The 14,553-nt window shown below is 48.3% G+C and overlaps 1 protein-coding gene across 1 annotated transcript; it reads left to right on the top strand.

Moving 5' to 3' along the window:
* Nucleotides 1-749: 749 nt before the first annotated feature.
* Nucleotides 750-4,160, top strand: LOC109944895 (probable high-affinity nitrate transporter 2.4). Its single transcript, XM_020550601.2, has 2 exons — nt 750-2,175; nt 3,812-4,160. Exons 1-2 carry the CDS (start codon nt 989-991, stop codon nt 4,080-4,082), a joined length of 1,458 nt encoding a protein of 485 aa, XP_020406190.1. The 5' UTR covers nt 750-988; the 3' UTR covers nt 4,083-4,160.
* The last annotated feature ends 10,393 nt before the right edge of the window (nt 4,161-14,553 follow it).

The raw sequence follows: 14,553 nt of genomic DNA, 5'->3' as shown, positions 1-14,553 counted from the left end.
CCTCTGGGGTCAACCTCGCTGCTACGCGGGAGGGCGGGCGCAGCCCCTGGGCCTCACGGAGAGACTCCTTCACGTCTCCGGGCCCACTACAGAAGGCCGAGTAGTGGCATCCGACGCTCCTGGGCCCACTTGCCGTCTCGAGTCACCATACGCGCGGGCCCCCAGCCCACGTAATTAAAGTGTGACTGGGTTAGTCCTGTCCGAGGCTAGCGCAGAGTGGGATGCGATGCGACAAAACGGCCGCTAGATTGGATTATTAGTATAGAGAGTATACAGATTAGAGAGTTCTGGAAGGTTGGTTAGCTCATGGAGTTGATCGATTCCCGCTCGTGTCAAACACGTATATGTTCACCTTCATATTTATCATTCGTGTAAATTCACGGAGAGTAATATACATTGCTTACTGGAGTTTTGTGTCAACCAATAACCGATCAAAGATGTTGTTATTTACTGCATCCACACTAATAAAACACATAATGTGTTCTAATTTTGTCTTGGGTTAATTTTGTCCTGGAGATGACTTTAGCTTGAGGGTGGTGTTACGACGAAAAACAATGCCGTATAGTTCTAAGGTTAGATTTTTGCAATTAATCAATCACATCGATATGCTAATGCTAAATTGCTAATGCTATGCTTTAAATTGCTAATGCAATGAGGTGATGGCAGGCAGCCGCAGTCCCTTTTCATGGCCTCGGGGAGCCGGTGGTAGGCACGTACAAAAGCCACACGGACATGCAACGCGGCGCCCTGCATGCACCCGCCGCGACACCGCTTGCCCTCCGCCTTCTCGTTCTCGGTCCACCACCTTCTATTCCATTTCCACACCCATCACCACACACATTTAAAACCACCAGCGAGTATCTAAACCTTTCACCCCATTGGTCGCCCACAGGTCTGGAACTAGTAGCCACTAGCTCCATTCTCTGCTTGGCTGTGGTAGATCTCTTCCTGCACAGCCACGAGGCCAGGCAGGCAGACGTCACTAGCTATGGTGGCGATGGGGAAAAAGCAGCAGCTGGCCGACGACGAAGAGAACTGCTGCTACGGCGTCGGCAGCTCTGAGGCGGAGTGCGGCGTCGATGCCGAGTTCAGGGCGACGGATCTGCGCCCTCTGTCACTGCTGTCGCCGCACACGCAGGCGTTCCACCTCGCCTGGCTCTCCCTCTTCGCCTGCTTCTTCGCGGCCTTTGCCGCCCCGCCCATCCTCCCTGCGCTGCGGCCGGCGCTCGTGCTCGCGCCCTCGGACGCCCCCGCCGCCGCAGTGGGCTCCCTCTCCGCCACGCTGGTCGGCAGGCTTGCCATGGGGCCCGCATGCGACCTCCTCGGCCCGCGCCGCGCGTCGGGGTTCGCCAGCCTCCTGGCCGCGCTCGCCGTCGCGGTCACCGCGGTCACCGCGTCGTCGCCCGCGGGGTTCGTCGCGCTGCGCTTCGTGGCGGGCCTCTCCCTCGCCAACTTCGTCGCCAACCAGCACTGGATGTCGGGCATCTTCGCGCCCTCCGCCGTGGGGCTCGCCAACGCCGTCACGGCCGGCTGGGCCAACGTCGGCAGCGCCGCGGCGCAGCTCGTCATGCCGCTCGCGTACGAGCTCGTCCTCCGCCTCGGCGTGCCCATCACCGTCGCCTGGCGCGTCACCTACCTCCTCCCCTGCGCGCTCCTCATCACCACGGGCCTCGCCGTCCTCGCCTTCCCCTACGACCTCCCGCGCGGCGCCGGCGTCGGCGGCGGAGCCAAGACCGGCAAGAGCTTGTGGAAGGTGGTGCGCGGAGGGGTCAGCAACTACCGCGCGTGGGTGCTCGCGCTCACCTACGGCTACTGCTACGGCGTCGAGCTCATCATGGAGAACGTGGCCGCCGACTTCTTCCGGAAACGTTTCCACCTCCCCATGGAGGCTGCGGGCGCCGCGGCGGCGTGCTTCGGCGCGATGAACGCGGTGGCGCGGCCCGCGGGCGGGTTGGCGTCGGACGCGGTGGCGAGACTGTTCGGCATGCGCGGGAGGCTGTGGCTTCTCTGGGCCGTGCAGACCACCGGCGCGGCACTGTGCGTGCTGGTCGGCAGGATGGGCGCAGCGGAAGCGCCGTCGCTGGCGGCCACCATGGCGGTCATGGTGCTGTGCGCCGCGTTTGTGCAGGCCTCGTCGGGGCTCACCTTCGGCATCGTCCCGTTCGTGTCCAAGAGGTGAATCCAACAAACTTCTTACAACATCTAATACAGATTATTTTGCGTCGGATTAATTCAAAAATAGTTATATATAGATTCTAAGTATATATTCACATATAGATTTTTTTTCCACCCAAAAAGTTATAACTTACAAGGAAGGACATCTATCATGCATGTTTCATAAACAAATTAACTAAAGATTTTTCTGTGTTTGGTTATTTAGATATAAATAGATCTTGAATTATATATTGACGTACAGATCCCCTCCCTCAAAGTTATAACGTAAATAATAAGGGCAAAGACGTTGAAGCTGATATATACCTCTCAATTGAAAGATGGCCACGCCAGCTAGCTTTTTGAAGATATTTTCTAAGCACACAAACACCTAATTACTGCTCCGTTCATTTAAAATTATAGCTTTAAAAATTAAAATCAAAGCGTTTAATTAGAAAAATCTAAAATTCTTCAAGCTATAAGTTTAATTAGAAAAATCAAAACATTTAATAATTTAAAATAGATGAAACATACCCAACTAAGAGGGCCACATCGTTATCATAGGCCCTAATATAGATTCTATAGTAGAATCCTGGTATACTACTATTGTTGATGTTCACCTGTTTTCTGATATTTGTGGACGAAAATAATCAGAGAGGTTTCCAACAATAAAGCAACTCATTAATTATTTCTCTGAACATATAGGAGGACGTGTTTGGTTGCCACGCTAGCCATGTCCAAGCTCACGCGCGTGTACTTGGTTATCTGCATGTAATTAACAAAGCGAACTCGCACGCACGCGTACAACCTAAGCACCTTTTCCACCTCCTACATGCATATGTAGGGAAGCGGCCGGGTCCGCGCGAGTCAGGAGCTCTCAACTCACAAACCAATCACGTCCATAACAACCAAGGACTGTAAAATGTGGCGTACATATTTTTTATGTCTAAGGGCTAGTTTGAGACTCCATTATCCTAAGAGAAAGTGAATTAATTAGATTCCTAAACTAGCCCTGATATGAAAAAGAAACACCGGAAAAACTACGGTAGCAAAATAGCCAGTGGAAAATAAACTTGTCGTCACAAGTTACTCTTCTATTCCAATACCTCTTGTATATGTATTTTAAAGACACGGCCTTAAACATTTTTTTTAAAAAAAAAAAATCCATCTAATGAATTAGCCTAGGAATATCATGCATGGTTTTCTCAAAATAATGTCTTCGACCCCATTTGGTCACAAATTAATTTATCTAAACTAGATCTAACTCGTAGCATGAGTTTTAGAGCGCCAGAGGCAATTTGTTATTACAGAAAGATTAAGGTCATGTTTGATACACTTCAGCTTTACAGGTGAAGGTGTTTTAAAAAAAAATAACTTCACCAATAACGATTGGAGAAGGAAATGAGGAAGAAAGCTACCCAAAGTTACTTTTTCGGCTTCACCTCTGTCTAATTCTGCGTCTGAGCATAAAAAGGAGTTTTACCTATGAATCTTTTTGAAAAAAAAGAATGTTTACAAAAAAATAAATAGCTCAACAACTTATAAAGCTTCTGATTAATCTGTACTAAAAAAGAACTAACTATAAACAAAGGTCAAAGAAACCATGACACATTTCTTACGGCTTGTGTTGGGTCACTTAATTTCGGTGGTGTGTGTGCAGGTCGTTGGGCGTGGTGTCCGGGATGACGGCGAGCGGCGGCGCGGTGGGCGCGATCGTGACGAACCGGCTCTTCTTCAGCGGGTCGCGGTACACCATTGAGGAGGCCATCTCGTTGACCGGCGCCGCCAGCCTCGTGTGCACGCTCCCGCTGGCCCTCGTCCACTTCCCGCGCCACGGTGGCATGCTCTGCGGCCCAACCGCCGTCGTCGATGGCGACGATGCAGGATACGACAACGATAATAGTGCTGGAGATTACACGCTCCTCAAATGAATTGAGGAACAAATGTATGCAACGGGGGGGTCGCATGTGAACTTTGTACATAGCACATCCAATGGCCTTGATAGATTAGCAAACGATTACTCATGGTTTGTTTCAGGATCAGGGGTGCGATATGAGCGACACACGGATAGAAATATGTCGAGTGGCTTCGTCTGTCGATCACCTGCACATAAATAGATAGAGAGTAGAGATGGCTCGTAGGTTGTTCACGTGTCGCTGCCGCATTGGCAATTGCGTGTCTTATGTTTGTGTTGGTTCGAAGAGTGAGACAATAATAAGTTGTCGGTGTTCGAATCAGTACCAACGAGTAAATTGTGTATGCGTGCATGTTTTGGATTTGGATGATGTGTTCAGTGAACGCAAGATTTATACTGATTCGGATAGAACGTCCCTACTTCTAGTCTTCGATGGCTCGCGTAATCGATAACTTCTTGCTGAATGCTCATAGTAGGGGTTACATGCGGACGAGAGGGAAGGATCCCAAGTCTCTAAGCGATGTAGCTTTTCAAGGTCTACGTACCGAGTGTTTGCTACTGAAAGCATCTAGGCACATAGTTGGTTTTAGCGATCAATGATAACGTAAGAATTTTTGTGACTAACGTGTGTTTTGCAGAGCAAATGGTAAGTTAGGTCACAATACAGGAAGTTACGCTCCAACAGGTGAAAACAATCCCTCAGATGAGAACTTAAAGCGATAGCTAAAAAAGGCGAAACAAAAGATGAAGGACTTCCTAAGTGTCGAAGAAGTTGTGGGACACTTGGTATAGAATTAGGACTTTTATTTTTACTTTATCCGTACTATAAAGAGAAGTTGTGAATGAGTAGTTTGACCAAGAGATAACTAGTGTAGTGACGGTCAAAACTAGTGCTATATGTCACTCATAATCTCACTCACAAGTTAGAATCGAAATCGGTTTAGAAAAAACCTTAGATAAGAAATAAGTGTTGCTGTTCTAAGGGCACCGAACTGTCTGGTGGTCCCCTCGAAAGCTGGCCAAAGAGCGCCCGAGAGCAGACCCAAAACCCGAGAGCAAGCACTTGGAGACATCCGATTTTTAGAGAGGCACCGGACAATCACTATGTTGTGTCTGATGCGCCTCTTAGCAATGACTAGTTGTTAGAACTAGCCGTTGGGAGCGCACTGGTGGCGCACCAGACTGTCCGGTGCGCCCATGCATAGAAGGCCCAATAACGACTAGTTTGGGGTTGGTTAGGGGTATTTATATCCCCTCCACCAGCCATAGTTATTGTCTTGGTGCCCCAACCAACAAGAATTCATTGCTAGAGCATTGCAAGTCCACAAAGATTAGTAAGGTGATTAGCAAAATCATAATCCTATGTTAGGACTTCATTAGTACGCATGAGAGCCATTTAGAGCACACACCGCATGCATTAGGCTTCTCTTGGTCAAGTGAAAGTCTACGACTTATTACTCTTGGTGATCGGCATCAACTAGACGGCTTAGTGGCGATTGGAGTTCGGTAATCACCCCGAAGGATTTGTTGGTGACCTGATTCGGTGATTGTACGCGGTCATGAGGGATCCACCGTGTCGGAGAGGCAAAGGATCATCTCATAGTGAGCACTTGGTTCTTGCGAGGACCAAGGGAGAGCGATACCCTTGCGTGGGTGCTCCAACGAGAACTAGTGGAGAGTGCCGACTCTTCGATGCCTTAGGAAAAATAGAGGAGTTTTCTCGTCCCTACTTTACTTTTCTGCATTTACTTTAAGCAATTTACTTTGTGTATTTGCTTTGCTAGTATTTGACATAATGACTTAGGGTTGCTTACCATTTCATAGCTTTTATATTCTAGCTAGTAGATTAGGTGAATTCGGGCTATTGTTTAGGGTTCAATTTTTCCCAAGAATTTTAGAGAAGCCCAATTCACCCCCTCTTAGCAACTGTGATCCTTTCAGCTATCTAGCTAAGTCATCGAGTGTTGTTATCGGTGTGTGCCTTTCCTATCTTTATTCTTTTCTTTCATCTGGGCCAACCCTCCCTCTTTTATAGACTAAGGAGGGGCTGGTTACAAGTGGCTTTCCTTAGAAGAGATCCATGTGTTGTAGTAAACGATGTGTCTTACCATCCGCAAAGGTTCATCTATTGGTATTCACTTTCATCATCTAGGCTCTCTAGTTGTGCCTCTTTAAGTCTGTTGGGACAACATGCACGGGCGACAAGGAGTCCGAACGTCATCATTACTCTCTCTGCTCCACGTGACCCCCGGTCTTCATAGCCCGACCCCTGCATCCCTCGTCGTGTTATGGGTACCATATGGGGGAGTCAGTCATAGGCTATGAGTGAGGCACAGACATAGGACTCAAGTCATAAGTGGGGCTCTGGCCTCAGGCGCGTAGGCCATGAGTAAAAGGAGGATGGACTCCTTTGCATGGCGTGACTCGGTGTTAGGTGATGTTAATGCAGTCAATCAATAATGGCGAGGGCAGTTCGTCGGAGACGCAGAATCCACTAGAGTGGCTTCCTGACAATTCATATGACCCATCCTCTTGGTTCCGCTTCGCTTGGCCTCCGAGCTCAGCGCCTCGGGGTCATCCGAGGGCGGGTCCTTTTAGGGTGGACTTCTCCCTTGCCTTCCCTCTAACTCGTGGGCCCTAAGGGTCCTAGATAGTAGCCCTCGAGCCCCTAAGGCCCGAGGGGAGAGTATTTCCCCTTGGTGGATTCCTTTCGTTGGGTCGAGCAACACTCGATTTTACTTGTGGGGCATCAGTCTTAAAGATGTGAACCTCTGAACGATCATCCTTGCAAGTAGACAGCTCGAGCTCTCTTACCCATAATGAAAGTCCCTGGAGGGGGTGAATAGGAAAAACCTAAAAATTATAAAATTTGAACATGAACTTCACCCGAGGTTAGCGTTAGAACGAATAATAATGAAATCAGAGTGTGGAAGATAGTTCTTCTTGCCACGAGTTGCTCAATCAATGTGCATAACTTTGGGAGCTAACTCAAAAGCGATCTCAAGCAAGATAACTTAGAGAGAGGGGAGAGGACGAATCAAATCACAATGCAAGATTAACACAAAGACACGAGCGATTTGTTTCTCGACGTTGGGTTCCGAAGAACCTACTCCTCATTGTGGAGGCCGCGTAGGCTGGGTCTCTTTCAATCATTTCCCTCTCTCAAAATGGTCACTTAGACCAGTTGAGTGCTTCTTCTTAATCTCGAGGGTCACTTAGACCCCGCAATGATCACCACATAATTAGGTCTCTCTTGCTAGCTTTATAAGTCAGTGAGAGTTTAGAAGGAGATGAAGAAAGCACGATCAAGAAACCAAGCCAAAAGAGCAACAACAAAATCACAATGTCACACTCACTTGAGTCTCTCCAAAGCACTAATCACTGTTGATCTTCAAACACAATTATGGCACTTGGAGAGGACTTCGATGCTTTGAGTGTGGATGGAGTGAAGAACTCGCTCTTTGCAATGAATGGGAGTTATAGAGGCTTGGGTGAAATGAATGGAGGTGTTGGGGTTGAATTTATAGCCCTCAACCACTTTCCAGCCATTGTCATCTTTTTTGCCACTCGCGGACGGTCCATGCTCCTAGCCCGGATGGTCCGCCCTGCACATCAATGGCTAGAATCACAATGGACACCAGTAACGGCTATATCAACGACTATAAGTGCATAAAAATTGTCGTAAGATCTCAGATAAAGCAGACGCGAACGGTCCGACCGTGCACCTCGGATGGTCTGTGAGGACGCTAAAAATGAATTTTACCGAACCCGGCACCTTCGAGTTTTTTCTGGTTTTCAACGGGCGGACGATTAGTGCCTAAGGGCCAAACGGTCCGCGCTTGGTCCTGGACAATGCTCTTCTCTCCTTCGAACAGTCCATGGTAGAAGTGTTGAATTTACACAGTTTCTGTCCGAGGTGCATCGAGGTGTCGCGGACGGTCCATCGGAAGGGCCCGGACAGTCCGCACATAGGTGATTTTTCCATAAAGAGCTCATGTTTGGACAGTCAATTTAGAATTGAGATGGATGGACTCATGCACCTATGAATCAATCAACTAGGAAAACTTGTTAGTCCATAAGGTTGTGATGGTCATCAAGCACCAAAATCAATTAGAGAAAATGGCAAACGTGAAAGGGAAATGACCTTTACCATTTTATCTAAATTGATCTTGATGATTGATGACCATCACAACCTAATGGACTAACTAGTTTTCTAGTTAATTAATTCTCAAGTGCATAAGTCCAACCATCTCAATTCTAAGTCAACTATTCGGAATACCGTAGATTATTCCGGATAGGAGAAGCTCTTTGGAGAATTCACCTATGCGCGGACCGTCCAGGCCCTTCCGACGAACCGTCCGTGACACCTCGATGAGCCTCAGATAGGAACTATGTAAAAACTCACATTTCTACCACGGACTATCCGAAGGAGAGAAGAACACCATCCAGGACCAAGCTCGAACTGTCCGACCTCAGGCGCAGACCGTCCGCCCGTTGGAAATCAGAAAAACCCGAAGGTGCCAAGTTCGCTAAAAAGGAATTATAGTGTCCTCGCGGACTGGCCAAGGTGTATGGCCGGATCGTTCATGACTGTTTTATCTGACATCTGACGATGCATTTAATGCACTTATAATCATTGATATAGTCGTTATTGACGACCATTGCGATTTCAGCCGTTGATGTGCAAGGGTGGACCGTCTGGGCTAGAAGCGCAGAGCCGCAGACTGTCCGTAGTTGGTATAAAGTGGGCAACGACTAGGAAGTGGCTGGTGGTTATAAATACAACCCCAACCACCTCCATTCATATCATCCAAGCATTTCATCCATCCTCATTCAATACAAGAACAAGCATTTCATCACAAGACACATTCAAAGCTCTCAAGTTCTTCCAAGTGCCATAATTGTGACTAGTGATCATTAGTGATTACTGCCCTGGAAAGTCTAGAGAGTGTGATATTGTGTTTTTCTTGTTGCTCTTGTTGCTTGGCTTTATTAATCGTGCTTTCTTCGTCTCCTTCTAAACTCTCAAGTGACTTGTAAAGCTAGTAAGAGACACCTAATTGTGTGGCGATCCTTGCGAGGTCTAAGTGGCCCTCAAGATTATGAAGAAGCACTCAACCTATGTAAGTGACCATTTGAGAGAGGGAAAAGGTTGAAAAAGACCTAGCCTACATGCCCTACCCAACAAGAAGTAGGTTCTTTAGAACCGAACCTCGGGAAACAAATCGACTGTGTCTTTGTGCTAATCATGTATTACGATTTGATTCTTCCTCTCCTCTCTCTCTCTCTCTCTAATGTTCTCTTGCATGCAATCTCTTTGAGTTAGCTCCCAAAGTTCTCCACATTGTTTGAGCAATTCATAGAAGGAATAACTCTCTTTCGCACTCTGATTTGATTCTAACTCTAGCCCTGGGCAAAGTTCATGTTCAAAGTTTATAATTTTCAGGTTTCGTCTATATACCCCCCTTAGGTGACTTTCAAAAGGTCAGTTCCCTTTCAATCTCCCCCTTTTGAGGATTCATGCCAACACAAACCATTTTCCTTTCACATAAGCTGCTTCCACATCCCCCGCTTACCCTCGTTATATTGCTCGTCGTCGTGGATTAGGGTGGACCACTGAGGGATGGGCTCCCCCTACGGCAGAGCCCTTGGGTGGCCATATTTTAAGGCGATGGTATGAGTGCTTTTTAATCCGTCGGATCTACCCATCCCCCTCATCCTTTTTTTATCTTCTTTGGTTTCCCTTAGGGTGATGGTTCGTCCTTCTGGGGCATGAGGAGACCATGGCCCTTTGCCTAGGTCGTCCAACCCATTGGTCCACGTGGGACCATCAGTGAAAGATCTTCAAAGGGACCTGGTTGTGTCTTGCTCTGCTATAGGTGTTGCCAACGTCGAGGTCTAGCGTATTCAGATGAGCTTGATGTCTCTTAACGATTCAGGGGCTGGTAAGCTTGAATGGCTTGTTGTCTTGCTTTCGTCCCTTTATTGGCGTGCTATTGAGTTTTTGTGACTTCCTGTATTTTCAGAGCTAGAAGTTGAAGTGTTGATCCTTTACTTATGCATGCTTTAGACCACATGGTTTCTTTGTGCCTGAGGTAGAAACTGTGATTTGCGCCTTCTTGATATCCTGAACCGTGTTCGTGAGGCCGTGGAGTTTGGGATTCATCGCGGTGCAGCAGTGGCTTTGGCCATTGCGTAGTTACATTTTGGTGGTGATCTTCGCAATACCATTAGCTTGTTGGAGGTCTCTACGGTGGAAGATTTGGATCGCTTGACAGATGACTTCGATGCTGCTTCGAACGTTGTGTTCGGGGAGGTGTTCATGGAGGAAATAACCCATGGTCTACCGTAATCGGTGTACTGGGTCATGGTTTCCTCTCTCTCGTTTATACATATCATTATCGTGGCTTGTTTGGTTTGTCTGACGTGTGTGGATTTTGGGTCCCCCTGACCCCTGTTTATTCTAGGGTTTTGTTGTTTTTTTGTTGATAGGGGGCGCTTTTCATGTAACTTTTAGTCATTCACCACACACGTGCATGGTGAGCCCTCGAGTCTCTGGTCGATGTAGATATCCACCTAGGGGATCCATCTTGTCTCTTGAGATTACTCTCTCCCGCGCATCCCCTTCACGAAGATGAGGAGATGTGAGTTGTACCACACTTTTCCTCGATGGGCTACCAATGGCGCTCGGTGAGCTACAAACATGTGATTCGAGTGAGGCCTTGGTTCCTTTCATAAGATCCAAACGTGGGGTTCGCTAGTGACCGTCCTCATACTCACGAGCACCAACTCATATAGTTATCGGATCCATTTGACTGGAGTTGATGGCTTGTTGCCTCTCTCTGTGATAAACCATGAGTCAGACATTCCCAGAACTCAAACGCAAGTTGGTGACGCCCTTAATGCTCGTGCGTTGGGGTCCTTGCTGCTAGTTTGCCCGTCACTAGCCACCCCTCGCTCTACTTTCACTGGAGCGGTCGCGAGCCCTTTAAGGACCGGCCTTGAACTCTAGAATTCACGACTATTCTACCAGTCGTGTGGCTTTTTGATCCCCACATAAAGGAAAATAGACGAGTGTCGGGTCTTACCGGAGAGAACCCATGGCGTGTGTTATATTTCCAAGTAGGGACGGTTCAAGGGGTGGCTTTTGTTCCATTTGGAGTTTCAGGCAAGGGAGAGTGGCCCGCCTATTCGGAGGTAATCTTCGTGATGGGCAAAGCCTCTATCCATTTGGTAGACTTGTTCATAGCCACCAATATGTGTGTATAGCCCCTAGGCGTCTTTCTAATAGATTATACCAAGTCAGGCCCCCAAACCGCGAACGACCATCTGATCAAAATCGTTTGGAGTGCCTGCACCGGTAGGTGTGTCTGACGTGCGTAGTACTGACACCCTTCGCAGGTGTGCACCACCTGTTGTGCGTTGGGCACTGTGGTGGGCCAACAGAACCCCTATCGAAAGGCGCTCCATCATGGTGTGCCATCTTGCCCTATCATTCCCGAGTTGATCGGACCATGGGGGTAATTGTGCCCTGTAGGTACCTAAAACCTTACTGAGAGGTACGTTTCTATGGGTTGTACAAGTAGTTTGCCTCGGAGTCCTGCTCTTCTGTCTTCATCTTATACGTCCCAATTGACTTCCTTTCATCTAGAGCGAGTCCTATTGAAAGGGAATTAGGCTTACACCTATTTCCTAAATGATTTTGGTGGTTGAATTGCCCAACACAAATAATTGGACTAACTAGTTTGCTCTAGTGTACAAGTTATATAGGTGCCAAAGGTTCACACTTAGCCAATAAAAAGACCAAGTATGTGGTTCAACAAAGAGAGCAAGGGATAACCGAAGGTACCTCTGGTCTGGCGCACCGGACTGTCCGGTGTGCCACCGGACAGTGTTCGGTGCACCAGGGGACTTCACGCTGAACTCATCACCCTCGGAAAAATCCAGAGGCGCTCCGCTATAATTCACCGGACTGTCCGGTGTACACCAGACAGTGTCCGGTGCCCCAGGGAAGCGCGGCTCTAGAACTCGCCAGCTTCGGGAATTTGCTCCGCTATAATTCACCGGACATGTCCGGTGTACACCGGACTGTCCGGTGAACCAGCAGAGCAACGACTACTTCGCGCCAACGGTCACCTGCAGACGCATTTAATGCGCGCCAGAAGCGCGCAGAAGTCAGGCACGCGCGAGACGGTGCACCGGACACTCTACAGTACTTGTCCGGTGTACACCGGACAGCCAGGCGGGCCCAGAAGTCAGAAGCTCCAACGGTCGAATCCCAACGGCCAGGCGACGTGGCTGGCGCACCGGACATGTCCGGTGTGCACCGGACTGTCCGGTGCACCATGCGACAGACAGCCCCACCAAACGGCTAGTTTGGTGGTTGGGGCTATAAATACCCCCAACCACCCCACATTCAAGTCATCCAAGTTTTCCCACTTCAACTACTTACAAGAGCTCTAGCATTCAATTCTAGACACACCCAAGTGATCAAATCCTCTCCAAACTCCACACAACGCCCTAGTGATTAGTGAGAGAGATTTGCTTGTGTTCTTTCGAGCTCTTGCGCTTGGATTGCTTTCTTCTTTCTTTGATTCTTTATTGCGATCAAACTCACTTGTAATTGAGGCAAGAGACACCAATCTTGTGGTGGTCCTTGTGGGAACTTTGTGTTCCAAGTGATTGAGAAGAAAAGCTCACTTGGTCCGAGGGACCGTTTGAGAGAGGGAAAGGGTTGAAAGAGACCCGATCTTTGTGACCACCTCAACGGGGAGTAGGTTTGCGAGAACCGAACCTCGGTAAAACAAATCCACGTGTCTCACTCCTTATTCGCTTGCGATTTGTTTTTGCACCCTCTCTCGCGGACTCGATTACATTTCTAACGCTAACCCGACTTGTAGTTGTGATTATTTTTGAGAATTTCAGTTTCGCCCTATTCACCCCCCTCTAGGCGACTTTCAATTGGTATCAGAGGCCGGTGCTTCATTAGAGCCTAACCGCTCGAAGTGATGTCGGGAGATCACGCCAAGAAGGAGATGGAGACCGGCGAAAAGCCCACTACAAGCAACGAGAGAGCTCTATCGGGAGAGTCCCGCAACAAGGAGAAGAAGAAGGAGAAAAAGAAGGAAAAGAAGACTTCTTCCCACAAGTCGCATCAGAGTGGCGACAAAATAAAGAAGATGAGGAAGGTGGTCTACTACGAGACCGACACCTCATCGCCATCTACCTCCGGCTCCGACGCGCCCTCCATAACTTCTAAGCGCCATGAGCGCAAGAAGATTAGTAAGATCCCCTTACATTATCCTCGTACTTCTAGACATACTCCATTACTTTCCGTTCCATTAGGCAAACCGCCAACCTTTGACGGTGAAGATTATGCTAGGTGGAGTGATTTAATGAAATTTCATCTAACCTCACTCCACAAAAGTATATAGAATGTTGTTGAGTTTGGAGCACAGGTACCATCCGTAGGGGATGAGGATTATGATGAGGACGAAGTGGCCTAAATCGAGCACTTCAACTCCCAAGCCACAACCATACTCCTCGCCTCTCTAAGTTGGGAGGAGTACAACAAGGTGCAAGGACTAAAAAGCGCCAAGGAAGTTTGGGACGTGCTCAAGACGGCGCACGAGGGTGATGAGCTCACCATGATCACCAAGCGGGAAACGATTGAGGGGGATCTCGGTCGATTCTGTCTTCGCCAAGGAGAGGAGCCACAAGATATGTACAACCGGCTCAAAACCTTGGTGAACCAAGTGCGCAACCTCGGGAGCAAAAAGTGGGATGACCACGAGGTGGTTAAGGTTATTCTAAGATCTCTTATTTTCCTTAACCCTACTCAAGTACAATTAATTCGTGGTAATCCAAGATACACACTAATGACTCCCGAGGAAGTAATCGGGAATTTTGTGAGCTTTGAATTTATGATCAAGGGCTCACGAAAGATCAACGAGCTTGACGGTCCCTTCACGTCCGAAGCTCAATCGGTTGCATTCAAGGCGACGGAGGAAATGGCGCTCGTCATCAAGAGCTTCCGCCAAATCCTCAATCAAAGGAAGGGGAAGGACTACAAACCTCGCTCCAAGAAAGTGTGTTACAAATGTGGTAAGCCCGGTCATTTTATTGCGAAATGTCCTATATCTAGTGACAGTGACAGGGGCGACAACAAGAAGGGAAGAAGAAAGGAGAAGAAGAGATACTACAAGAAGAAGGGCGGCGATGCCCATGTTTGTCGGGAGTGGGACTCCGACGAAAGCTCTAGCGACTCCTCCGACGACGAGGACGCCGCCAACATCGCCGTCACCAAGGGACTTCTCTTCCCCAACGTCGGCCACAAGTGCCTCATGGCAAAGGACGGCAAAAAGAAGAAGGTTAAATCCAAATCCTCCACTAGATATGAGTCTTCTAGTGATGAAAATGCTAGTGATGAGGAAGATAACTTACACACTCTTTTTTCCAACCTCAACATGCAACAAAAAAAGAAACTT

This window comes from Zea mays, chromosome 3 (assembly GCF_902167145.1).
Source record: "Zea mays cultivar B73 chromosome 3, Zm-B73-REFERENCE-NAM-5.0, whole genome shotgun sequence".
NCBI lineage: Eukaryota > Viridiplantae > Streptophyta > Magnoliopsida > Poales > Poaceae > Zea > Zea mays.
This window is presented reverse-complemented; position numbering and strand designations above follow the sequence as displayed.

Coding starts and splice junctions, on each gene's coding strand:
- LOC109944895 (XM_020550601.2), top strand. CDS start 989: ATGGTGGCGATGGGGAAAAAGCAGCAGCTGGCCGACGACGAAGAGAAC. Junction 2,176..3,811: donor GTCCCGTTCGTGTCCAAGAG/GTGAATCCAACA, acceptor GTGTGTGTGCAG/GTCGTTGGGCGTGGTGTCCG.